Source organism: Pristiophorus japonicus, chromosome 3 (genome assembly GCF_044704955.1).
Source record: "Pristiophorus japonicus isolate sPriJap1 chromosome 3, sPriJap1.hap1, whole genome shotgun sequence".
Lineage (NCBI taxonomy): Eukaryota > Metazoa > Chordata > Chondrichthyes > Pristiophoridae > Pristiophorus > Pristiophorus japonicus.
The window spans coordinates 78,765,690-78,792,574 of NC_091979.1; the positions used below are offsets into that span (position 1 = coordinate 78,765,690).

General features: G+C 44.7%; 1 protein-coding gene across 1 annotated transcript in view; it reads left to right on the forward strand.

Moving 5' to 3' along the window:
• The window catches only part of LOC139257543 (extended synaptotagmin-3-like), a 184,863-nt gene that overhangs the window by 73,765 nt on the left and 84,213 nt on the right, over nt 1-26,885 (forward strand). Inside the window, exon 4 of the mRNA XM_070874517.1 lies at nt 16,582-16,658. Within this exon, the coding sequence (XP_070730618.1) occupies nt 16,582-16,658 (77 nt within the window). The remainder of the gene's footprint in view (nt 1-16,581; nt 16,659-26,885) is intronic.

Here is a 26,885-nt window from a genome sequence, read left to right on the forward strand (position 1 = left end):
TGTGGGTTTAACTGGAGCCAGAAGATTCTTCATGAGGCTGTAGGTCGGTGCCCCGCAGATTGTGAGGAGGACCGCTCTCCTTTTTGCAGTGCTTCCTTCTCCGTCCAGCTCGTTGGCCATAAAGTACTGGTCTAGCCGTTCAACATAGGCTTTCCAGTCCTCACCCTCCAAGAACTTCTCCAGGATGCCCACAGTTTGCTGCATCTTTGCGTTGTATTCGTATACTCGTCGCTAGTTATTGTGTTCCGAACACAGATGAGACTGCACACAGGGAGGTTAAAGTAACAGTGACCTCAGTCTTTTATTAAGACACTTCAGAGGGCCTTGGGGGCCGGCTTATATACAGTGCTCCCAAGGAATGTTGGGATCCCTTTGGACTTCAGGGGATGCGCTCCCTGGTGGCGGAACATGGGAGTGCATTCTTTACAGATACACAACAGCTGTGATACATAGATTTTTGGACTCTCGGGAAATCAAGGCAATGGAGATCGGGTGAAAAAGTGGAGTTGAGGTCGAAGATCAGCCATGATCTTATTGAATGGTGAAGCAGGCTCGAGGGGCCATAATCAGCCTACTCCTGCTCCTAGTGCTTGTGTTCTATTGCATCATTTGCCTACAAATTCTGTTTACTACCTCCAGATTTGTTTTGAGTTCCCTTGTTTTTGGTTAGCCACTACTTTTTCCCTCTGTCTTTTGGATAGGTTTTAAGTATTTCCAGCCTTTTACTAAGTGGCCGCTTACCTTCTTAAGGAGCAGCATAATTTGAAATAGTGCCAGTAGCTCTTTCAATGCTGATAATGCCTGCAATTTCTCATTTCCTGCCCCCACGCAATCTCCCACTGCCAGCCGAGGAGTTTGCCATGCCTGGTTTAGCAGGATTGACCATGGGCACATCCTATTAGATTGGCAAGATATGAGGTCGGCAAGCCCTATAATTTCCTGCTGTTCGAAGTTGGCATTGTTCCCAGATCATGCTATTTTACTGTAGACCAAGAGTTTTATCAGTAATATGATTAAAAATGAAAGCAGCATGAAAATATGTGGAACCCATGAAATTTGTGATATTTTTCCAAACTGTACAATAATGCACCTGACTGAAACTGGCACAAATTCATAAGTAGTATGCTCGCCTTCTGTATTTAATTTTGATGTTTTGGTCTTGTGGACAATGCACTTACTGTTTCGCACATTAGGCTATTAATGGGACTCCAGTTCATCGATGCGTATATTGATATGGTGAGATCTCTCTTCTCTTTCCCTATTGATTCCTCTCTGGAATACAAGAATTCTCACGAAGTAAAGCCTAGACTCATTTCTAGACTGGATATGCACAATGCGTGTGCATGCACCCATATATACATTTACACATAACAACTGACACAGTAACTGAATAACTTCAAACATCCAATTTCTCTCTTCTGTTTCTGTTACGTTCTTGACAGCTAGTACCTTTTTTCCAGAGTTCTACTAAGTTCTAATGAATGCTACTGCAGTATGACCTTTCTGACTAATGGCAGGGAAACTCAAATATCAGTGGAACTTTGCCAACAATGTCTCTGGCTCATGTTTTGAAATGAATTTTAATTTTATTTCTTCATTTCCTTTTCATTTAAATAGTCGTCTTATTGAGGCTTTGTAACTGGTATACAGTGGCCTCACAATAAGCTTCTTGGAACAAGAATAGAACAATCTGGCACATTGATGAGTATATCTTTGTAAAACATTCAGTCTGTTTCGTTGATTGCTTCAGGACAGCATTTTCCTTGTACTTACAATTTAATGAGTATGAACTAGGTGAATGTCTTTGAAATAAAAAAAATAGCATTGAAAATGTCATGTCCTTCCTGACAGTTCATTGAAATAGTAGCACAAATGTCCTCCCGCCCGCCAAGCTGTCAGTTTGGTGCGGGCGGGAATCGGCGGCAGCGGGGGAAGGACCGCTGCGTGGAGGCAGGTCTAACCCTGACTAAATACAAAGACCTGCAAAAAAAGGTTAGTGAACATTTTTTTTAAATTTTTTTACAGCGTCTTACCTTTTATGGGCTCCCCTGAAGGTCTCTCGGTGTTTTTTTTTTGGTGATGATTTTCATTTTCAGGTCTTCCACCCTCCCTGGGCCCGACTCCATCCTCGGCGGCACTTGGGCAGCAATCACATTTGCCGTCGAGATTGAGAGCTCCCGCCCACTGTTGTCCAGATTGATGGCATAAGCCTTTAGAGGAATCTTCCTGGCAAAGTATCGCCCGGTCTCTCTGCAGCCATCAGCGGTCCTTTGAGAGGCACTTGGGCGGGCCCATTGTTGGTGACAAAACCTGTGGATGTACAAATGTGGTCAATCAATGCATTGGTGGACAGGGTACCAAATGCTGCTGAATCATGCAAAATCAGCCTTCACTTTTCAATATCACAAGGTTACAAAATACTTGTAGATGAGAGAGGCCGTACAGCCCATCTTGATTTATCCATCCAGAACCACCCTTCTCTGCTCCCCCACCCCCCACATTGCTGCATCTAATTATTTCTTAAATGATTTTCTGAAAAGGGAGAGTGAACAGCCAGTTGTCGTGGTGCACATTGGTACCAACGATATAGGTAAAAAAAGTGATGAGTTCCTACGAGACGAATTTAAGGAGCTAGGAGCTAAATTAAAACATAGGACCTCAAAAGTAGTAATCTCGGGATTGCTACCAGTGCCACGTGCTGGTCAGAGTAGGAATCGCAGGATAGCTCAGATGAATACGTGGCTTGAGCAGTGGTCCAGCAGGGAGGGATTCAAATTCCTGGGGCATTGGAACAGGTTCTGGGGGAGGTGGGACTAGTACAAACCGGACGGTCTGCATCTGGGCAGGACCGGAACCAATGTCTTAGGGGGAGTGTTTGCTAGTGCTGTTGGTGAGGAGTTAAACTAATATGGCAGGGGGATGGGAACCAATGCAGGGAGACAGAGGGAACCAATGCAGGGAGACAGAGGGAAACAAAATGGAGACAAAGGCAAAAGACAGAAAGGAGATGAGTAAAAGAGGAAGGCAGAGAAACCCAAGGCAAAAAACAAAAAGGGCCACTGTACAGCAAAATTCTAAAGGGTCAAAGTGTAATAAAAAGGCAAGCATGAAAGCTCGGTGCCTCAATGCAAGGAGTTTTCGGAACCCAGGAGAGGGCTCTGAGCTAGTTAGAGTGGGTGAGAGCTCAGATGAACAGGACCCCAAGAAAGAATGTAAAAGGCAGGAGGCAACAGAGCAGAGTAGCACTGGGGTAAGTGTAAACCACAAGGTGATAGGAAGGGACAATATGTCTGAATATAAAGGGTCTGCAGGAGGGGTCAAAACTAAAAATCATGGTTTTAAAAACTAGTATTAAAACACTCTACCTAAACGCACGCAGCATTCGAAATAAAGTAAATGAGTTGACGGCACAAATCATTACAAATGGGTATGATTTGGTGGCCATTACAGAAACGTGGTTGCAGGGTGGCCAAGACTGGGAATTAAACATACAGGGGTATCTGACAATTCAGAAAGATAGACAAGAAGGGAAAGGAGGTGGGGTACCTCTGTTAATAAAGGATGATATCAGGGCAGTTGTGAGAGACGATATTGGCTCTAATGAACAAAATGTTGAATCATTGTGGGTGGAGATTAGAGATAGTAAGGGGAAAAAGTCACTGGTGGGCGTAGTTTATAGGCCCCCAAATAATAACTTCACAGTGGGGCGGACAATAATCAGGGGAATAATGGAGGCATGTGAAAAAGGAATGGCAGTAATCATGGGGGATTTTAACCTACATATCGATTGGTCAAATCAAATCGCACGGGGTAGCCTTGAGGAGGAATTCCTAGAATGCATATGGGATTGTTTCTTAGAACAGTATATTACAGAACCTACAAGGGAGCAAGCTACCTTAGATCTGGTCCTGTGTAATGAAACAGGAAAAATAAATGATCTCCAAATAAAAGATCCTCTCGGAATGAGTGATCACAGTATGGTTGAATTTGTAATACAGATTGAGGGTGAGGAAGTAGTGTCTCAAACAAACGTACTATGCTTAAACAAAGGGGACTTCAGTGGGATGAGGTCAGAGTTGGCTAAAGTAGACTGGAAACACAGACTAAACGGTGGCACAATTGAGGAACAGTGGAGGACTTTTAAGGAGCTCTTTCATAGTGCTCAACAAAAATATATTCCAGTGAAAAAGAAGGGCGGTAAGAGAAGAGATAACCAGCCGTGGATAACCAAGGAAATAAAGGAGAGTATCAAATTAAAAACCAATGCGTATAAGGTGGCCAAGGTTAGTGGAAAACTAGAAGATTATGAAAATTTTAAACGACAGCAAAGAATGATTAACAAAGCAATAAGGAAAGGAAAGATAAATTACGAAAGTAAACTTGCGCAAAACATAAAAACAGATAGTAAAAGCTTTTACCGATATATAAAACTAAAGTAACTAAAGTAAATGTTGGTCCCTTAGAAGATGAGAAGGGGGATTTAATAATGGAAAATGTGGAAATGGCTAAGACCTTGAGCAATTATTTTGCTTCGGTCTTCACAGTGAAAAACATAAAAACCGTGCCAAAAATTGCTGGTCACGGGAATGTGGGAAGGGAGGACCTTGAGATAATCACTATCACTAGCCGGGTAGTGCTGGACAGGCTAATGGGACTCAAGGTAGACAAGTCCCCTGGTCCGGATGAAATGCATCCCAGGGTATTAAGAGATGGCAGAAGTTATAGCAGATGCATTCGTTATAATCTACCAAAATTCTCTGGACTCTGGGGAGGTACCAGTGGATTGGAAAGCAGCTAATGCAATGCCTCTGTTTAAAAAAAAGGGTGCAGACAAAAGGCAGGTAACTATAGGCCGGTTAGTTTAACATCTGTAGTGGGGAAAATGCTTTGAAGCTATCATTAAGGAAGAAATAGCGGGACATCTGGATAGGAATAGTGCAATCAAGCAGACGCAACATGGATTCATGAAGGGGAAATCATGCTTAACTAATTTACTGGAATTCTTTGAGGATATAACGAACATGGTGGATAGAGGTGTATTTAGATTTCCAAAAGGCATTCGATAAGGTGCCACACAAAAGGTTACTGCAGAAGATAAAGGTACGCGGAGTCAGAGAAAATGTATTAGCATGGATCGAGAATTAGCTGGTTAACAGAAAGCAGAGAGTCGGGATAAATGGGTCCTTTTCCGGTTGGAAATCAGTGGTTAGTAGTGTGCCACAGGGATCGGTGCTGGGACCACAACTATTTACAATATACATAGATGACCTGGAAGAGGGAACAGAGTGTAGTCTAACAAAATTTGCAGATGACACAAAGATTAGTGGGAAAGCAGGTTGTGTAGAAGACACAGAGAGGCTGCAAAGAGATTTAGATAGGTTAAGCGAATGGGCTAAGGTTTGGCAGATGGAATACAATGTCGGAAAATGTGAGGTCATCCACCTTGGGAAAAAAAAACAGTAAACGGGAATATTATTTGAATGGGGAGAAATTACAACATGCTGCGGTGCAGAAGGACTTGGGGGTCCTTGTGCATGAATCTCAAAAAGTTAGTTTGCAGGTGCAGCAGGTAATCAGGAAGGCGAATGGAATGTTGGCCTTCTTTGTGAGAGGGATGGAGTACAAAAGCAGGGAGGTCCTGCTGCAACTGTACAGGGTATTGGTGAGGCCGCACCTGGAGTACTGTGTGCGGTTTTGGTCACCTTACTTAAGGAAGGATATACTGGCTTTGGAGGGGGTACAGAGATGATTCACTTGGCTGATTCCGGAGATGAGAGGGTTACCTTATGATGATAGATTGAGTAGACTGGGTCTTTACTCGTTGGAGTTCAGAAGGATGAGGGGTGATCTTATAGAAACATTTAAAATAATGAAAGGGATAGACAAGATAGAGGCAGAGAGGTTGTTTCCACTAGTCGGGGAGACTAGAACTAGGGGCACAGCCTCAAAATATGGGGGAGCCAACTTAAAACCGAGCTGAGAAGGAATTTCTTCTCCCAGAGGGTTGTGAATCTGTGGAATTCTCTGCTCAAGGAAGCAGTTGAGGCTAGCTCATTGAATGTATTCAAATCACAGATCGATAGATTTTTAACCAATAAGGGAATTAAGGGTTACGGGGAGCAGGCGGGTAAGTGGAGCTGAGTCCACGGCCAGATCAGCCATGATCTTGTTGAATGGCGGAGCAGGCTCGAGGGGCTAGATGGCCTACTCCTGTTCCTAATTCTTATGTTTTATGTTCTTATGTTCTTATTTCAGGATTTTCACTTCCACCAGTTTTGGTTGGAAATCCATTCCACATGTTAATCACTCTCTGCCTGCAGAGGAATCTCCTGAAATCAGTTTTAATATTATCTTTGACATTTTCAGCATGTGTTCCCTTGTCCTACTGCTACTGTTTTAATTTAAAGCATACCATCTACTATTGTGTATACCTCTAAGATCACCTCTCGCATGCCTCCTTTCCAAGCTTCTCCAGCCTTTGTTCTTAACTGAGACCTCTGACACTAGGGATCAGCCTCACGGCTCTTCTCTGCACCGCCTCCTGTGCTTGAATGTCTTTCATATTTCTCGGTGACCAGAACTAGACACAGAACTCAATTTTACTAAGCTAAGATGTGATTTGCAAAAGTGGGCTGGAAACAGCTACTTGAAGGTAAATCAGTGTCCGAGCAGGGTAGGCATTCAAGGAGGAGATGGTGAGGTTCAGAACAAATATGTTCCCACAAAGTAAAAAGGGTAGGACTGCCCAAATCTCGAGCTACCTGAATGTCAAGGGATATACAGGGTAGGATAAGGCAAAAAAGGGATGCTTATGTCAGATATTGAGAGCTGAATACTGCAGAAAGCTTAGAGGATTATAGAAAGTGCAGGGGTGAAACTAAAAATATTAGGAAGGCAAAGACGGCATGAAAAAGCCCAAAATATTTTATAAATATATAAAAAGCAAGAAAATAACTAAAGAACGAGTGGGGCCCATTGGAGACTAAAAAGGAAGCTTGTGTGTGGAGGCATAAGACCTGGGTATGGTACTGAATGAATACTTCCTCTGTCTTCACAAAAGAGAGGAACGATGCAGACATGGTTGAGGAGGAGTGTGAAATATTAGATAAGATAAATATAGGGAGAGAGAAAATATTAAACATCTTTGAAAGTAGATAAATTGCCAGTCCTGGATGAAATATGTCCCAAGCTGTTGAGAAGCAAGGGAGGAAATAGCAGAGGCTCTCTTCTTGCGTGTGGTGCTGGAGGACTGCTAACATTGTACCGTTGTTTAAAAAGGGAGAAAGGAATAGATCGATTTAATTGTATGCCAGTCAGCCTAAGCTCAGTGATGAGCAAATTGTTGGAAAAAATTCTGAGGGATAGTATTAATCGTCATTTAAAATGGCACGGGTTAATCAAGGTCAGTCGGCATGGATTTGTTTAGGGAAGGTTGTGTCTGACTAACTTGATTGAATTTTTGAGGAGATAACAAGAAGGGTTGATGTGGGTAGTGCATTTGATGTAGTCTACATGGAGTTTAGCAAGGCTTTTGACAAGGTACCACATGGCAGACTGTTCAGAAAAGTAAATGCCCATGGGATCCAAGGGAAAGCAGTGAGTTGGATCCAAAATTAGCTCGGTAACAGGAAGCTAAGGGTAATGCTCGACAAATGTTTTTGTGACTGGAAGGTTGTTTCCAGTGGGATTCCGCAGGGCTCAGTACTAGGCCCCTTGCTTTTTGTGGTTATATAATCAATGATTTAGACTTTAGGGGCATCATTAAAAAGTTTGCAGATGATACAAAAATTGACCGTGTGGTTGATAATGACAAAGATAGCTGTAGACTGCAGGAAGATATCAATGGACTGGTCAGGTGGGTAGAACAGTGGCAAATGGAATTCAATCCAGAGAAGTGTGAGGTAATGCATTTGGGCAAGGGAACACACAATAAATGGTAGGATACTGAAGTGTAGAGGAACAGAGGGACCGTAGAGTGCATGTTCACAAATCTCTCGTAGCAGGACAGATAGATAAGTGGTAAAGAAGGCATATGGGGTACTTTCCTTAATGAGCTGAGGCATAGAATATAAGAGCAGGGAGGTTATGCTAGAATTGTCTAAAAGACTAGTTAGGCCACAGCTAGAGTACTGCATACAGTTCTGGTCACATTACAGGAAAGATGTGATTGCACTAGAGAGGGTACAGAGAAGATTTACGAAGCTGTTGCCAGGACTAGAGAATTTTAGATATGAGGAAAGATTGGATAGGCTGGGGTTGTTTTCTTTGGAACAGAGGAGGCTGAAGGGAGACTTGATTGAGGTGTATAAAATTATGAGGGGCCTAGATAGAGTGGATAGGAAGGACCTATTTCTCCTAGCAGAGAGGTCAATAACCAGGGGATATAGATTTAAAGTAATTGGTAGAAAGATTAGAGGAGTTGAGGAGAACTTTTTTCATCCAAAGGGTGGTGGGAGTCTGGAACTCACTGCCTGATAGATTGATACAGGCAGGAAACCCTCGTCTCATTTAAAAAGTATTAGGACGTGCCATAACCTACAAGGCTACGGACTAAGCTGGAAAGTGGGAATAGGTTGAATAGCTCTTTTTCGGCCAGCACAGACATGATGGGTTGAATGACCTCCTTCTATGCCGTAAATTTCTATGATTCTACGATTCAAGGTGCGGTCTAACCAGAGCACTGTATAGTTTGATCAGGACTTCTTCTGACCTACTTTCTACTGTTTTGACTATGCAGTTCAGCATCATATTGGCCTTCTTAATGCTCTGCATTGTCTGGACATTGAAAAGCCAGTGCACCAGTGTAGCCTTCGGTCGTCTGAGGAAAAGAGTGTTTGAAGACCAGGCCCTCAAAACTGCCACCAAGTTCATGGTCTACAGGACTGTAGTAATACCTGCCTTCCTGTATGGCTCAGATACATGGACCATGTACAGTAGACACCTCAAGTTGCTGGAGAAATATCACCAATGATGTCTCCACAAGATCCAACAAATCCCCTGGGAGGACAGGCGCACCAACATCACTGTCCTCATTCAGGCTAACATCCCCAGCATTAAAACACTGACCACACTTGATCAGTTCCGCTGGGCAGGCCACGTAGTCCGCATGCCAGACACGAGACTCCCAAAGCAAGTGCTCTACTCTGAGCTCCTTCATGGCAAACGAGCCAAAGGTGGGCAGCGGAAATGCTACAAGGACACCCTCAAAGCCTCCCTGATAAAGTGCAACATCCCCACTGACACCTGGGAATCCCTGGCCAAAGACAACCCTAAAGTGGAGGAAGTGCATCCGAGAGGGAGCTGAGCACCTCGAGTCTCAATGCCGAGAACATGCAGAAATCAAGCGCAGACAGTGGAACGAGCGTGCGACAAAGCAGTCCCACCCACCCCTTCCCTCAACGACTTTCTGTCCCACCTGTGACAGAGTCTGCGGCTCTCGTATTGGGCTGTTCAGCCACCAAAGAACTCACTTCAGGAGTGGAAACAAGTCTTCCTCGATTCCGAGGGACTGCCTATGATGATGATATGACGATGAGTCTACTTAATCTCCTAGGTCTCTTTCAACTCCAAACCTTGGCTATTTCAACACCATTTCATGAAGTATTTATATTGCCTATTTTTTCCTTCCAGTGTGCAAAAATTTACACCTGTTTGAATTAAATTTCATCTACCATTTTTCAGTCCACTCATCTATTTTGTTTAGCTCATTTTGTAGTTTCTGGGCTGCCTCCTTCGATTCCACTGCCCTTCCTAGTTTGGTGGTATCTGCAAGGTTAACCAAATTGCTTTGAGTTTCAGAATCCAAGTCATTGATGTAATTGGAAACCGTGCTGGTCTAACAACTGAGCCAAGAGGCACTGCTCCAAACTGACATGATCCATCTAACCAGTACCAATGATTTTCTTCCATTCAGCCAGTTTCATATCCACGCCCAATTTTTACACCGAATCTTTAGTGCAGAACTTTATCAAATATTTTGTGGAACTTTTGTACAGAATATAGGAATTCTGAACAGCGGGAGGCCATATGAGCCTGTTCCGCCATTTAGTTGGATCATGGCAGATCTGTACCTCAACTCCATTTACTCACTTTTCTTTTGGTAACTTGAGTTGATATTTCCTAAAAGAAATCACGTTGGTTGGTCAGGCAGGGTCTTCCCAGTTTAAAGCTGTGCTGACCTTTGGTTACCAGATTGTTCTTGTACAGATAATCCACAAGTTTACTCTTGATAATTGATTCCATATTTTACACAGAATTGAATGTTGTTTTTACAATTAAAGAAAATTTAAACATTTTACAAACTTTTGTGTCCTAGACAATTGCAATTTATGAAATGGGATATTCTGTAATTGTAATGGCTCCTGAAGTCCGCTTTGTTGCCCTTGGCTCGCTTGTACGTTTAGTCAGACGTGTCAATAAATCAGTTACTTTATTAAAAGCAGTGAAGAATGAATCATAAAAGTACCCAAAGTTTATAGACCAGAACATCTTATTCTTGCTCACTTTGAGTAAAAATGGGTTTGAATGCATTGGGACAATGAGACCGGCTCTTAGCAGTTTTTAATCATTTTCTCCATGGTCAAAGCAGTTCACAGCAGGATCCATTTAAGACATTGCCTGCTCTCCTGCCATTATGCCAAATCGCAACTGAACCTGTCATTCCAGCTCAGAGTCCATCAGCTCTGCTTTTTTGTTCTTTCATACTTGCATTTTAATCCTGTATTTTTAACAGGCTTCATAAATATTAAGCTTGTTATATATGTGGACTTGTATTTACTCTGTACAGCCACCAGAGGGCTCATCCCTCCCATAATCCCTTGGGAGCACAGGTATTTAAGGAGGCTTCACAGTTTGGAGAGGCACTCTGGAGACCTGCAATAAAAGACTACGGTCACACTTTACTTTGAGCTCACAGCGTTCAGTCTGACTCTTTCTCCATACACAACAAAGCTAACCTAGCTCAAGGAATTGTACTGCATAATACTTAAATAAATCCAGGTATGCTACTGGTGAATATATTCACTAATTTACAAACTTGGAAAATAATCCTGGAGGGCTTAGTAATGAGTTACTCCTGTCTCTCGCCATGGCGTGCTCCACAATTGTGTTAATTGTGTAACAGTGTCAGCTGTGGCTCAGTGGGTAGCACTCTTGGCTCTGAGTCAGAAGGTTGTGGGTTCAAGTCCCAAAATCTCACTCCAGGGACTTGAGCACAAAAAAAATCTAGGCCGACACTTCAATGCAGTGCAGAGGGAGCACTGCACTGTCGGAGGTGCTGTCTTTCAGATGAGACGTTAAACCAAGGCCCCGTCTGCTCTCTCAAGTGGACGTAAAAGATCCTATGGCACTATTTCGAAGAGCAGGGGAGTTATCCCCAGTGTCTTGGCTAATATTTATTCCTCAATCAACATAATTAAAAAAAAAAATGATCTGGTCATTATCACATTGCTGTTTGTGGGAGCTTGCTTGTGCGCAAATTGGCTGCCGCAGTTCCTACATCACAACAGTGACTACACTCCAAAAGTACTTCATTGGCTGTAAAGCGCTTTGAGATGTGGCCGTGAAAGGCGCTATATAAATCCAAGTCTTTCTTTTTTTCTTATAATGCATTCTGTTTTATAATCCTTTGGCTTCTTAGTATTTGGTAACATATTTACATTTACACTTGTAACTATTATGCATTTGCAGCTGCAGTAGTTTTTCAGAAGTCTCTCATTTGCAGCCAGTAGTTCGATAACAGATGTACTCAGCTAATGTATTGGGAGCATCTTATGGAGCATTCTTCATCTGTGGAGAGGAAGCAGAGTTAACGTTTCAGGTCGATGACCCCTTTGTCAGAACTGGAGTGTTCGGAAAGAACGGATTCTGAACAAGCATCGAAAGGGGGAGGGGGAAGAAGGAAGAAAGAACAAAGGGGAAGGTCTGTGATAGATTGGAAGACAGAAGAGATTAGAGAGACAAAAAGGATGATGCTTCAAATTCAAATGATAATTGCCAGGAGTTAGAAAAACATGAGTCAAGATAGGGTGTGAATGGCGGGATAATGACCAACTGCCATTCGAGACAAGGAGAAAAAAAAGAAAGAAAGAAACAGGCTCTGGGGGAAGGGAGCCAAAAATTGGTAGCAGCTACACTCTGAAATTTTTGAACTCGATGTTGAGTCCAGAAGGCTGTAAAGTGCCTAAACGAAAGATGAGGTGCTGTTCCTTGAGCTTCATTGGAACAGTGTAGGAGACCGAGGACGGAGAGGTCAGAGTAAGAATGGAGTGGAGAATTAAAGTGACAGGCGAACGGAAGCTCAGGGTCACACTTGTGGACTGAACAGAGGTGCTCCGCAAAGCAGTCACCCAATCTACGCTTGGTCTCCCCAATGTAGAGGAGTCCACATCGTGAGCAGCGAATACAGTATATGAAATTGAAAGAAGTACAAGTAGGCATCACAGTATAGGGACACACAGTGAAATCTGGTGGTATTCCTTAACCCTCGTCGACTGAAAGGTCTGCATGGATCCCAGATCAAGCTGAAGACAGGCAAGATAAGCTTTCAAATTATTGGCCAGCCTGCTCCTTCCCTGCCCCAGAAAGAATTGTGCCACTTGGAGATCAGCAGCTGGTAGGCCCCAACAGGAGTCTGAAGGTCCTGATCTTGAAGGCCCATGTGCAGCTGCAGGTGTGAGAAGCCTGCAGCTATGGTTAAATTTGCACCGGCTTTTAGGTGCAGCTGGGAATAGAGGCCTGTGCCAGGACTACCTCTGTTCCAGGACAGGAAATGTCAGCACTCCTGGGCCTGGACAGAAGCAGCCATTACTCGGGCACGATGCCTGTCTGGTGCTGGGGCAGAGGGAGACCAGAAAAATCAGCACCAGTAACTCCACAAAAGCCTACTGAACATTGAAACATAGATTTGTACCTGTCTTACAGAGCATGTAGTTTGAAATTAATATTTTACTGTAAGTATATTGGCTGTGAAATTCGGAGGTTTAGCACTGGCCATGAAGGGCAGTTTTGATCAAAAAAGATGGCGGCTGCCTTGCTTCTGGCGGATCCTGCGGCAGCCACTACTTTGGGATGGTCAGCAGTGCTGCAGTTGCTAGCGCTCGCTACAGTTATTTAGTTTAAGCAGATCGTGCCGTCAATGAGAGTGCGTCTAGTCAGCATTGCACAATCTGCCATTTTGAACGTTGCTCCACTTAACACCCTCTCCTAATCACAACCAGCTGACCAAGCATTCAGCAGCAGGAAGGAGCAGCGCTTTTTAAAAGGATCATCAACAACTTGCAGCTGACTTGCTTTTTCAGTTCTATTTCTGCAGTTGTCTTAAGTTTGCAACTGTTTTGAGCTTTCTGGAGTTCTAACGAAGGGTCATCGACCTGAAATGTTAACTCTGTTTTTCTCTCCACAGATGCTGCTGACCTGCTGAGATTTACAACATTTTCTGTTTTTATTATCGAGCTTTTTAGAGTTGTTTAAAGTCAGTGAGGTCACAGGGAATGTTGCTGTAAATGGAGAACGCCTTGGATCTCATTTAAAGGGTTCTGCTCACATCACTTGCACAGTCTTGGCGGCTTTACTTGCAGTCCCTATCGCGCTCGCGTATGATAGGGAAATGGAGTGGAGTCAGGGAAGAAAAGGACAAGATGCTCCCAGAGGGAGGAGGAGGGGCCTTACCCACCTAGGGTCTTCCACAAACACTTCTACCTGCACTTAAGCCAGGAGCAGTGTATTCGAGGCTCCACTTCACCAAGCAGTTGGTCACAGAACTCTGCCGCCTCCTGGAACCAGACATACAGCCTCAGCAGGGTGACAATTGTACTCAACGTCCCTGTGGCCCTAAATTTTTCGCCACCGGATCCTTCCAGTCTGCAGCAGGCAACATGGCGAACATCTCCCAGTTCACCATCCATCACTACATCCTGGAGTTTACAGAGGCTCTACACTCCAGTAGAAGGGACTTCATTGTCTTCTCTCTCTCAACAGAGAGAAGCAGGATGAGCGCACATATGGCTTTGCCAGGATACTGGGTTTCCCCATGGTATAGAGCGTCACGTGGCTTTGCGGGCACCGTATACCAATCTTGTGATGTTCTGTAACCGCAAAGGCTACCATTCACTTAATGTGCAGTCGTTGTACAACCACACCCATCGCATTGTGATGGTGAATGCCCGGTATTCTGGCAGCAGTCATGGTGCCTTCATCCTGTGCCAGTCTGGTGTGCCAGCAATCTCCCAGCCACCACATCGAATTCTAGGGTGGCTGCTTGGAGACGAGGGCTATCCGCTCTCCACCTGGCTAATGACTCCCCTCTGCAATCCCACCGCTTGTGGCCATGTAATGACAGCCATGTTGCCACCAGGAACGTCATCGAGCAGTACATTGGGGTGCACAAGTAATGGTTCCACTGCATTGACCGCTCGGGAGAAGCCCTCCAGTATTCACCAAAGCATATGTCCCATTTTGTGGTAGTCTTTTGCATGCTCCAGAACTTGGCCATCATGAGGGTGTAGCCCATACCACCATGGGTTCCCAGACAACCTCAGGCAGAGGAGGAGGAAGGGAGAAGGCAGGCAGCAAATCCCTTTTCTGGACAGAGCCTCATCAGAATCTGATTCCAGTGAATGAAACCACAGAACCCTGTTGCTCACCACTTCCCCATCATACCATCCCTCTGTCACGCAATATCACAGAGCCCTCCTGGGCACAAAGCTGAAATGAAAGCCACCACAAAACACACATTCCAAACACAATTCATAAATTAATCAAATTCAAATCTAAAGCACAAAGTCCAGTAGTCGCCCTTGTGCATTCCTCGGTGACTGTCTTTCATGTGCCTTTTCCTCCTCTAGTGCTCTACGAAGTGCTCCACCCGTGGCTGCAGCAGAGTGGAAGAGTGCAGAAGGTCTTGCAGGATGACCTCGAGCAGCTCTGGACCTTGAAGGCCCAGCTGTAGACTGTACCACCTCGGCGTGGGCGGCAGCCGTCTGGGTTGGCTGACGGGGAACAGTAAGGGCACTGGCAGAGTGGCAGTGGTGGGAGTAGGAATGCTGTCATCCTGAGAGAGGACAGCAGGTTCTTGCTCCACGGAGCCACTGCTGATCAGCACTGCTAGTAATCTGTTTGAGGACAGTGCTGGCCTTCTGCAACACCCAGCAAGCCCCGTTCCACACTCGTAAACCCAGCTACGATGACAGCTGTCTGAGCTTTCACTGCAGCAATGAGACATGGGGTCGCTTCTGCTGTGCTGCAATGGAAGCTGCGAGATTGGCCAGCACATGCATCAGCATATTTGGATCCACAGGTGCCTCATGGCGTTGCCCATCATTTTCAGGTGCCCTTCATCTGAAGGCCGCCCTTTCAAGGTCATTAGCTGAGTCCTGTGGAGCTCGTGCACGAACTCCCACTCCGAGCCCGAGCTACCCTTTCCCCCTGAGCTGGCTGCAGCCCATTCATGCCCAGTGACTCACCACATGCACATTCCACCTCGATACTACCCTCAAGTCATTTCTGAGCTGGTGTCTGAGTGTCAGGTGCAGTGCTGATGTGCCGCCTTCTCCTCCTTCAGTCTCTTCCTCATGTTCAGGGACAGGCTGGGCACATCGCAATTGTTGCGCATCTGCAAGCAGAAAGGCACATGGGTCAGGTTGTGGTGAGTGGAAGGGAAGCAAGATACCCATGCATGCACCATCAGCAGCTTGTATGTGAGAAGGGATTGTGGGATCGGGGGGAAGTGGGATGTGAGAAGTAGGATTGGGTATGAGCATACCGTCATCATCAGTGAGGCAAGATTGTTGGTCGGTGAGTGCTGGGGGTGTGGTGCATTGAGCAGTGTGTGAGGCTAATGATGCAGTAAGTGGGGTTTGGCATTTGATGAAGCCTTCACTCACCTTGACCAGTCGTGTAAAGTCATTAAACATTTTGCCGCACTGGCTCTAGGTCTTGGGGACAACACTCACTGGAATGACGGATTGATATATCTCCTTCCAGATCCATCTGCTGCTTGAAGGCCTCTTAGGACATCCCTTGTCATCATTGGACCCTCAGGACCAAGGCCTCCTGTGCTGCATCTCAAAAACGTTTGCCCTTTTTCTATGGTGTTGTGCATAGCTTGTTTTCATCTGACAGTGAGGTGCTTCTGCAACAAAGCACCTCCCCTTTAAGTAGTGGAGGGAGCCGAGGCCATATGTTGGCGGTATTGCCCCCCTCCTCCACCCATTGAGCACCAAGCCAATCAATAGTGGGTTTAGCACTGAGATCAGCGCTGCAATCATGTAAATGAGCAGGCAGCACAAATTTTGCCACTTAGAACGGGCATGGGAAAATAGCGCTCGGTGGTGCTCCCACCGGTTTTCAGGCCTTATCCAATTTCTAGGCGATTGAGTTTAATTGTTCGATATTTTTCCCAAAAAATATTTCAAGGATTTTACAGAAATAACAAAGTAACAGGATTATTTTATGTTTCTGTTGAGTTAATGTGCAAATTACTGTTTCAAGATATTTTATTTAAAAGAAATAGTTTGCAAATGTATCTTTATCTACAAACTTTGTGTATGAGAGTTGCTAATAAATTTATTCTTGTGTTCCCAGCCACCCAAAATCTCTGGTGTTAAAGTGTACACTGAGCAGGTGGACAGGCGACAAGTGATCATCGATTTACAAATTAGGTAATTTTATTTTATTAAAGATTGCATTTTAATTACTTCCTGCATTGTTTATTTCCCTAAAAATTGAAGTGAAGCATATCAAGTTACTTACCAGGTATGCTTTTACTTTACCCATTGCTGCTCCTCATTGTATTTTCAATAGCATCTATTTATTGTACAGGATAGAGAAAATGTGTGTCAACAATCAATATTAAATTACCACTTTCAGTACAATAGTAGCTGTAAGCACTGAAAAAACTGCTGATAATCCTGTTGATTTGAATATGAATTACTTCTAACCTTAATTAATTTATGGTAAATACTATTCAGGGTATAGAAACATAGAAACATCGAAAATAGGTGCAGAAGCAGGCTATTCGGCCCTTCGAGCCTGCACCACCATTCAATAGGATCATGGCTGATCATGCAACTTCAGTACCCCACTCCTGCCTTCTCTCCATACCCCTTGATCCCTTTAGCTGCAAGGGCCACATCTAACTCCCTTTTGAATATATCCAACGAACTGGACTCAACAACTTTCTGTGGTAGAGAATTCCACAGGTTCACAATTCTCTTAGTGAAAAAGTTTCTGCTCATCTCATTGAAACATAGAAAATAGGTGCAGGAGTAGGCCATTCGGCCCTTTGAGCCTGCACCACCATTCAATATGATCAAGGCTGATCATGCAACTTCAGTACCCCATTCCTGCCTTCTCTCCATACCCCTTGATCCCTTTAGCCATAAGGGCCACATCTAACTCCCTTTTGAATATATCTAACGAACTGGCCTCAACAACTTTCTGTGGTAGAGAATTCCATATGCTCACAACTCTGAGTGAAGAAGTTTCTCTTCATCTCGGTCCTAAATGGCTTACCCCTTATCCTTAGATTGTGACCCCTGGTTCTGGACTTCCCCAACATCGGGAACATTCTTCCTGCATCTAACCTGTCCAATCCCGTCAGAATTTTATATGCATCTATGAGATCCCCTCTCATTCTTCTAATTTCCAGTGAATATAAGCCTAGTCGATCCAGTCTTTCTTCATATGTCAGTCCTGCCAATCAGTCTGGTGAACCTTCGCTGCACTCCCTCAATAGCAAGAATGTCCTTCCTCAGATTAGGAGACCAAAACTGCACACAATACTCATGGTGAGGCCTCAACAAGGCCCTGTACAACTGCAGTAAGACCTCCCTGCTCCTATACTCAAATCCACTAGCTATGAAGGCCAACATACCATTTGCCTTCTTCACCGCCTGCTGTACCTGTATGCCAACTTTCAATGACTTTGGCTACCTTCCTAGTACCAGAGCTTTTGCTATCTCCTCTCTGACTTCTTTCAGCAACTGAGGATTAATGTCATCAGGGTCCAATCACTTGTATCTATCTTGACTTTTTTCAGAACCAATTTGTTTTCTACAGTTAACTATTTTTCCACATCCTCTAGTACAGTTGCATTGTTACTTCTGCCAACATTTTTAAAATACATTCTCTGGATATGGGCAAGCTACTGATCTTGGAAACTGTTGTGAAAGCGCTCTTTTTAAAAAAAAAACATTCCTCGGTTTGCCACACACATTACCTTTACCATTATGCAAATCTCTTGCAAATTGATTTCTTTGTCATAGAACTTTGAACCTTTCTCAGTCCTGGCTACAACACATGATGATACTAATTTGCTTGCTGTTGAAAAATGCAGAACTAAATTTTGGAAGATGTCTGATTTTTTTTTTTAATGAGATTGGTTTTATGCTCAATTCACAAACATCACAATTACAAGCACTGTCTACCAGCTGTATTTAATGCTGCAGCATTGATTGACCCAAGAAAATCACTGGCATGCTCGAGCGTGCGGCTGGTCAGGGATACATTCTGTGGTCATAACACGTTGTGTGAGATATTGTACAATACAGTTTTATTGATGACGCATCTTTGAGGCTCTGCGAAACCAGTTTGTTGTATTATGTCCTATTGTGAAGGTAAGTGACATCACACTTTTTTTTTCACAAAATCCTAATACTTGGATGCTTTGCTATCATGTACAGTGTATCATGCATTCTAATTTCACATTAGGACAGTAATTGTTTTTTTGAGTGTGTGCATTATGTTTGGTTTGGCCCACAGTCTTTCACATGCCTGTATGTTGCAGCAGAAAAATTTGGGGAATCAGATGTTTAGCTTTTGACAGTGTTGGCTTGCATTCCACTACCAGGAGCAACACTGGAATGTCCCAAGTTGGTGTACAACTTTATAAAAAGAATTGTTCACATCTTGTGTGGAATTGCCTTACTTGCACTAGGTACCTCCCTCTGCCCCAAAAGGCCAGCATAGGTCAGGAACTTGCCTTGTACAGCATCTGAGAACCTATGTCTATAGATATCCTCTCCATCACCAAGACTGCCTACTTCCACCTCTGTAATTTTGCCATACCTCAGCCCATCTGCTGCTGAAACCCTCATCCATACCTTTGTTACATCCAGGCTTGACTTTTCCAATGTTCTCCCAGCTTCCATCCTCCATCAACTTAAACTCGTCCAAAACTCTGCTGCCCCTATCCTAACTTTTGGTCACCGGTCCTAGGGGGAGAAATTGGGGTTGTTTGTGCCTTGGGGGCGCTAACGGGGTGCAAATGACTTTTTTCCCAGGTACATCGCCACTAACGACTCTCTCTAAATTCCATGGGAATTTAGCAGTGGCGGTAACCAGTGGCACCCCGCTCTGCTGGCAATGACAACATCATCACCATGCGCAGCACCCCGTTTTTGCTCCAGATCAAAAATTGGCCCACACCCCCTGCAGCTGCACTGGGCGATGAGAACGACAGCTTTCGGGGATTAAAATGGGGTAGCAGGACGCTCACTACTTAAAGGGGAGGTGTCAACCATCTTGGAAGTTAATGTCATTTTCCCACCGCCCATTAGAGTTTTGAATGCGAGGTCCATGCTGCGATCTGACATCCCAGCACTCCGCTTGAGTGTCGGGCTGATGGCACGGCGCCCCACGCCCGGTAGTCCAAGTGGGACATGCAGAGTTGGCAGCTTGTGCCCTCCCCTTTAATGAAGGGGAGAGCTCCTCCTATGCGTCAGCATTACCTGCCCCGCTCCCTCTGTTTCCACCCCATTAGCAGCCTAGAGATGACCCCAATTTCGAGAACGGGACAGGACTTCCGCGCCTGGTGCAAAAAGTCCCGCCTCACGGATGTTACCACCCCCAAACGGGGCACAATGGGTTTTTCCCCCCTAGTGTCTCCTTCTTTGACTCGGTGTAAATTTTTGAGACATATTCTCACATATTATTACATGGAATTTACAGCACAGAAACAGGCCATTTGGTCCAACCAGTCCATGCCAGCATTTGTGCTCCACTCGAGCTGCCCCCTCCCCCCCCCAATCCTCCCTCATCAGCATAACCCTCTATTCCCTTCTCCCTCATATGCTTATCTAATTTCCCTTTGATTGCATCTATACTTTTCGCCTCAACTACTCCCTGTGGTAGCAAGTTCCACATTCTCACCACTCTCTGGGTAAAGAAGTTTCTTCTGAATTCCCTATTCGATTTTTTTTGGTGACTTTCTTTTATATTGACTGCCTGTAGTTTTGCTCTTCCCTACAAGTAAAAACACACTCTCTGGCCGCGATTTTGCCTACCGAGACGGATTCACAACGCCAAGGTCTGTAGCGAGGTCCCAGCCCACTGCCGGCTCTATCCCGCTCTGTTGAATTGATCTTAAGATGATTGGGCTTGTTAAGCCCACCCAGTGAGGTTCCCGGCCAATTAAAAGGAAGCCGGTCTGGTGACGTCATTTGATGATGTGTCATCAGCAGGTTTTCCTTAAAAGGACCGGTCCCAATTAATTATGACATTTATGCTGTCAGTGTTCTACAGCATTGAGGTGCTGCAAATACTGACAATCACTGCACAAAGGTGCATGGCAGAGAAAGTTAGTGGTAGTGTTGGTGCTGCTGGTGTTGGGGCTGATCGTGGTAGGATTCTGAGGACTAAGGTGAGATTTTTTTTCAAGGGCACCAATGCTGATGTAACAGATGGCAGGTAAACTTGAGATGACAGAAGTGATTTGTCAATGGTGAGAGAGTTTGTTCCAATGAGGTGACACTGGATAGAGAGTTTGCTCCAAACACTTGCAACCTGCATAAAGCTCAATCTGTCTTCCAAATGCAGTAAGCAACAGCTTCTAACTTATGGAATGGGACTATTTGCAACTAAGTTAAGAAATCATCCACTGCTGACTCAACGCCAGACCTCCTTACATGATGTGATCTCCGAGCAGCGGGGAAGCCGTTGGCGAACTCTTAAAATCTAAAAGTGAGCTTAAAATAGTTTTTTTTAAAGTGCCTGTTAACAAGCTCTTAATAATCTAATTTGCCTCTCCTGCCGCTTTTTGTCAGGTCTGTTCAGCGCTGACTGGCCCGACATCTGGGAGACTAGCATGGAGGTGGGTTGACAGCGGGGTCCTGACCACTGTTGTCCCTAAGCTGCGCGCCCGCGCAGTTACTTCTAGTCTGCTGCACACTAGGCATTGCATGCCACGCAGTCCCACTGGAATGGACGCAAGCCTCCAGTGCGCAGGCACTCTTCAGTTGCATCACAAACTCGTTCTTTAGGCCCGCAGATGTGGGCTTTGGCGCCTGCGCACTGGACCCATTTTGCCACTTGTGCACTGCAAGCCACTGTAACCCGGAGGGGGATGTAAGATTGGAGAGAGGGGAAGTTAAGAATGGAGGGAGGGGAATATATTTAACCCTGGAATTAGCTTTTGACCACATATTCGCAGTATAACTAAAACCGCCTATTTCCACCTCTGCCCTTGCCTCAGCTCATCAGCTGCCGAAGCTCTCATCTATGCCTTTGTTACTTCTAGACTTGACTATTCCAATGCCCTCCTGGTTGGCCTCCCACATTCTGCCTTACGTAAACTAGAGTTGATTCAAAACTTGGCTGTCCGTGTCCTAACTCACACCAAGTCCCGCTAACCCATCACCCCTGTGCTCACTGACCTATATTGGCTTACAGTTAAGCAATGCCTCGATTTCAAAATTCTCATCCTTACTTTCAAATCCCTCCATGGCCTCGCCCCTCCCTATCTCTGTAATCTCCTCCAGCCCCACACCCCCGAGATGTCTGCGCTCCTCTAATTTTGCCCTCTTGAGCATCCCTGATTATAATCGCTCAACCATTGGTGGCTGCGCCTTCTGTTGCCTAGGCCCCAAGCTCTGGAACTCTCTGCCTAAACCTCTCCGCCTCTCTACCTCTCTTTCCTCCTTCAAGACACTCCTTATAACATACCTCTTTGAACAAGCTTTTGGTCACCTGCATTAATTTCTACTTATGCGGCTTGGTGTCAAATTTTTTATCTCATCAAACTCCTATGAAGCACCTTGGGACGTTTCACTACGTTAAAGGCGCTATATAAATAAAAATTGTGCCTGCCATGGTTGAATAGTTGTCAGAGTATGCAAGTTGAGGTGTGGGCGTTGCAGCAGTGGTATGGTTGTAAGGGTGAAGTGAAGCTATGATTGTGAGGTATGAGTGGTGATAGATAAAGATTGTTGGTCGGTGAGTAATGAAGGTGTGGTGCATCGAGCAATGTGAGGCTTGTGGTGCAGATGGTGGGATATGGCATTTGATAAAGCCTTCACTCACCTGCACCTGCACCTGTGAGATCATTAAACTACTTTCGGCATTGGATCCATGTCCTTGGCATAACAATGATGGCGGTGACGGAGGTAGCTATCTTCGACCAGAACCTTCTACAGATAGCCTTGGATGGCTTCTTGCCACCCTGTGGGAACAGTACATGCCGCCGCCTTTCAACTGTCACTACCAAGGCCCCGAGTGCAGCATTCGAAAACCTTGTTGCTCTCTCTCTCTGGGTTGTTTTTTTTAAATTTCAAAATATACTTTATTCATATAAAAAAATGTGCACAATACATTGGAAGACAGTTCAGTACATTTGGATGTGGTCAGTAATTCCATGCAATACATTTGGATGCTGACGGCAGTTCCGTTCAATACATTTGCTTGCTTTACATTTCGAGGTACATTTCAGTACAATCCAGGATACATTGTAATACAGTCATCAAATTACTTAACTAGTGGCACTATACGGTACACGGAATGGGTGAGGGTACAGTTACATTTCTTTGCAACATACATTACTAAACAGAACTTGCATTATACATGGCACTACATAGGTTTTTTCAAATCATGGTGCTCTATGTATACAAAAAGTTTACCAGTACAGCCCGAGGGGAGTTTTATACTGATTCCAGCCCCTGGGTTTATCGTGGCGGAAGGGCTTTAAACTGTGGCTCTTCCCCACCGTGCCTTTGCGGCGACTGTACCAATTTTTAGTGCGTCCCTCAGCACGTACTCCTGGATCTTGGATTGCGCCAGTCTGCAACACGCAGACGTGGTTGTTGTGCCATGACTTTGTTTTGACTGACAATGAGGTACTGCTGCAACAAAGCGCCTCCGCTTTAAGTAATGCAGAGGCCCTAGGCCAAACATTACTGGCCATTGGCCTGCACCCGATATTGGCCCACCTGTTGAGTGCTAAACCGATCAGCAGCACGTTTAGCGCTGCAATCATTATAATGAGCAGGCAGCACGAATTTTGCATACTGCCTGGACCACCTTCAACAGGCGCTGGCCCTTGACACTGTTTGGGGGGCCTTGTCCAATTTCCAGGCCTAAACCTTTTGCAAATCAAACACATCTGAACCTTCCTGTTTTGCATCCAAAAAAAACTTCAATCGTTTAAATATAACCACCTTGGGCTTACAGATGTTGAGTTCTGTCAAAGTTTTTTGTCCTATCTGCGGGTGCGCTCAGAGCTAAATTTTTGGCGAAAGCACTATTTCAAGTCTTGCACATCAGCGGCCCGCTCCCCAGCGGTACTTAAAAATCACCGGCACACGACTTCACCAAATTTTCCGGTTCGCCGTTTTTCGCCAAAAACAGCAAAATATTGTCGAAAAATTGGGCGCAAGGTTGGGGAATTTCAAGCCCAATATATTTGCAAATGGAACATTTTATTTGACATGAGAAACTTGCTCATGTTTCTGACAGGCTTTGTACAGCATGGTGTTATAAGGCAATAGAACGTTTAAATCTTACACAACTGTACTAAATAGAAACTCCAGACCATTATCTAAATTGCTGTGATTTGCACTTCAGAATAAAAATATAAAAGTCAGAAAAACAGAACAAAGCAATGAATGGCCTAAAGTAAATTGTGACTAATCAGCGGCAGCAAATGATGGCAGAACCAGTTAGACCACATTTCTCAGTGTTGCAGTCGCCTCCTCTTGTGTGAATCCATTGCAATGAGAAGTTTCAGCAACATTGACACAAGTCAGTAACAAGCACTGTGGCAGAAATCTAGTTCCAAATCATTGCTGACGATACAGATCAAACCGATCTCTCGGCTCAGTACTGCAGGAAACAACAACAGTTTAGTTACTATCCGCACAGGACAAATTTTAGTACTGCATTTAAATTACAGAATTAATTCTTCTTTAAATGTTAATGAACTAGACATTTGTTTTGTAAATTAAGCCCGGGAAACTCCCAACCTATTAGCCAGATCTGCCTAAGCCTTTGTTCTGTGCCCAGGACAAGTTTAACGTCCTAGAAGGGAAAATAGGCTTGACATGAAATCTAGGGGAGTAAGTAAGTGGGAAAATATTTTAGCTGGTGAAAGACACCTGATTCATTTCAACATCTAGTTCAGTATAAACAAGGTGTTAGTGCATTGGGCTCGCAGAACAGACCTCCAGGGTACTCAGTAACAGCACCGTTTGATAGTTGTCTTCAACTTTACCTTACCTCTTTAACCAGTGTTTGGACCCATAATCTAAAATGTGTGTATCATATATAATTACAATAAAAGTGTTATTTTTTTAATAGCAGGCATTAAGTGCTCAGATGTTAAACCTAGCATAATGTAATTTACTTCAAAGCCCAAGTCCTGACTGCCGACTCATCATCATCATAGACAGTCCCTCGGAATCGAGGAAGACTTGCTTCCACTCTAAAAATGAGCTTTTAGGTGACTGAGCAGACCAATACAAGAACCACAGCCCCTGTCACAGGTGGGATAGACAATCGTTGAGGGAAAGGGTGGGTGGGAATGGTTTGACGCATGCTCTTTTCGCTGCTTGCGCTTGGTTTCTGCATGCTCTCGCCGATGAGACTCGAGGTGCTCAGCGCCCTCCCGGATGCACTTCCTCCACTTAGGGCGGTCTTTGTCCTGGGACTCCCAGGTGTTGGTATGGATGTTGCACCTTATCAAGGAGACTTTGAGGATGTCCTTGAAACGTTTCCTCTGCCCACTTTTGCCTCGTTTGCCGTGAAGGAGTTCCAAGTAGAGCGCTTGCTTTGGGAGTCTCGTGTCTGGCATGCGAACAATGTGGTCTGCCCAGCGGAGCTGATCGAGTGTGGTCAGTGCTTCAATGCTGGGGATGTTGGCCTGGTTGAGGACTCTAATGTTGGTGCGTCTGTCCTCCCAGGGGATTTGCAGGATCTTGCAGAGACATCGTTGGTGGTACTTCTGCAGCGACTTGAACATGGTCCATGTCTCTGAGCCATACAGGAGGGCAGGTATTACTACAGCCCTGTAGACTATGAGCTTGGTGGCAGATTTGAGGGCCTGGTCTTCGAACCTCTGATGGCTCATTAGTCGACAAAAGACCAAATTCCCCAGCCTTTCAAATATAACACAAGAGAATGTAAACTAGAAATCTATCTTGATGCACAACAATCATATTCTGGTTAATACTCAGGTCAGGGCAAGAGCTAGGCTCGGATAGATTGATGAATGATACTTAAGGGGTTGACAGTGGATGGGCAATGGCAGACATTTAGAGACCGCATGGATGAACTACAACAATTGTACATCTCTGTCTGGCGTAAAAATAAAAAAGGGAAGGTGGCTCAACCGTGGCTATCAAGGGAAATCAGGGATAGTATTAAAGCCAAGGAATTGGCATACAAATTGGCCAGAAATAGCAACGAACCTGGGGACTGGGAGAAATTTAGAACTCAGCAGAGGAGGACAAAGGGTTTGATTAGGCCAGGGAAAATAGAGTACAAGAGGAAGCTTGCAGGGAACATTAAAACGGACTGCAAAAGCTTCTATAGATATGTAAAGAGAAAAAGGTTAGTAAAGACAAACGTAGGTCCCCTGCAGTCAGAATTAGGGGAAGTCATAACGGGGAACAAAGAAATGGCAGACCAATTGAACAAGGACTTTGGTTCGGTATTCACTAAGGAGGACACAAACAACCTTCCTGATATAAAAGGGGTCAGAGGGTCTAGTAAGAAGGAGGAACTGAGGGAAATCCTTATTAGTCGGGAAACTGTGTTGGGGAAATTGATGGGATTGAAGGCCGATAAATCCCCAGGGCCTGATGGTCTGCATCCCAGAGTACTTAAGGAGGTGGCCTTGGAAATAGCGAATGCATTGACAGTCAATTTCCAACATTCCATAGACCCTGGATCAGTTCCTATGGAGTGGAGAGTAGCCAATGTAACCCCACTTTTTAAAAAAGGAGGGAGAGAGAAAACAGGGAATTATAGACCGGTCAGCCTGACCTCAGTAGTGGGTAAAATGATGGAATCAATTATTAAGGATGTCATAGCAGCACATTTGGAAAGAGGTGATATGATGGGTCCAAGTCAGCATGGATTTGTGAAAGGGAAATCATGCTTGACAGATCTTCTGGAATTTTTTGAGGATGTTTCCAGTAGAGTGGACAAGGGAGAACCAGTTGATGTGGTGTATTTGGTCTTTCAGAAGGCTTTCGACAAGGTCCCACACAAGAGATTAATGTGCAAAGTTAAAGCATATGGGATTGGGGGTAGTGTGCTGACATGGATTGAGAACTGGTTGTCAGACAGGAAGCAAAGAGTAGGAGTAAATGGGTACTTTTCAGAATGGCAGGCAGTGACTAGTGGGGTACCGCAAGGTTCTGTGCTGGGGCCCCAGCTGTTTACATTGTACATTAATGATTTAGACGAGGGGATTAAATGTAGTATTTCCAAATTTGCGGATGACACTAATTTGGGTGGCAGAGAGAGCTGCGAGGAGGATGCTATGAGGCTGCAGAGTGACTTGGATAGGTTAGGTGAGTGGGCAAATGCATGGCAGATGAAGTATAATGTGGATAAATGTGAGGTTATCCACTTTGGTGGGAACAACAGAGAGACAGACTATTATCTGAATGGTG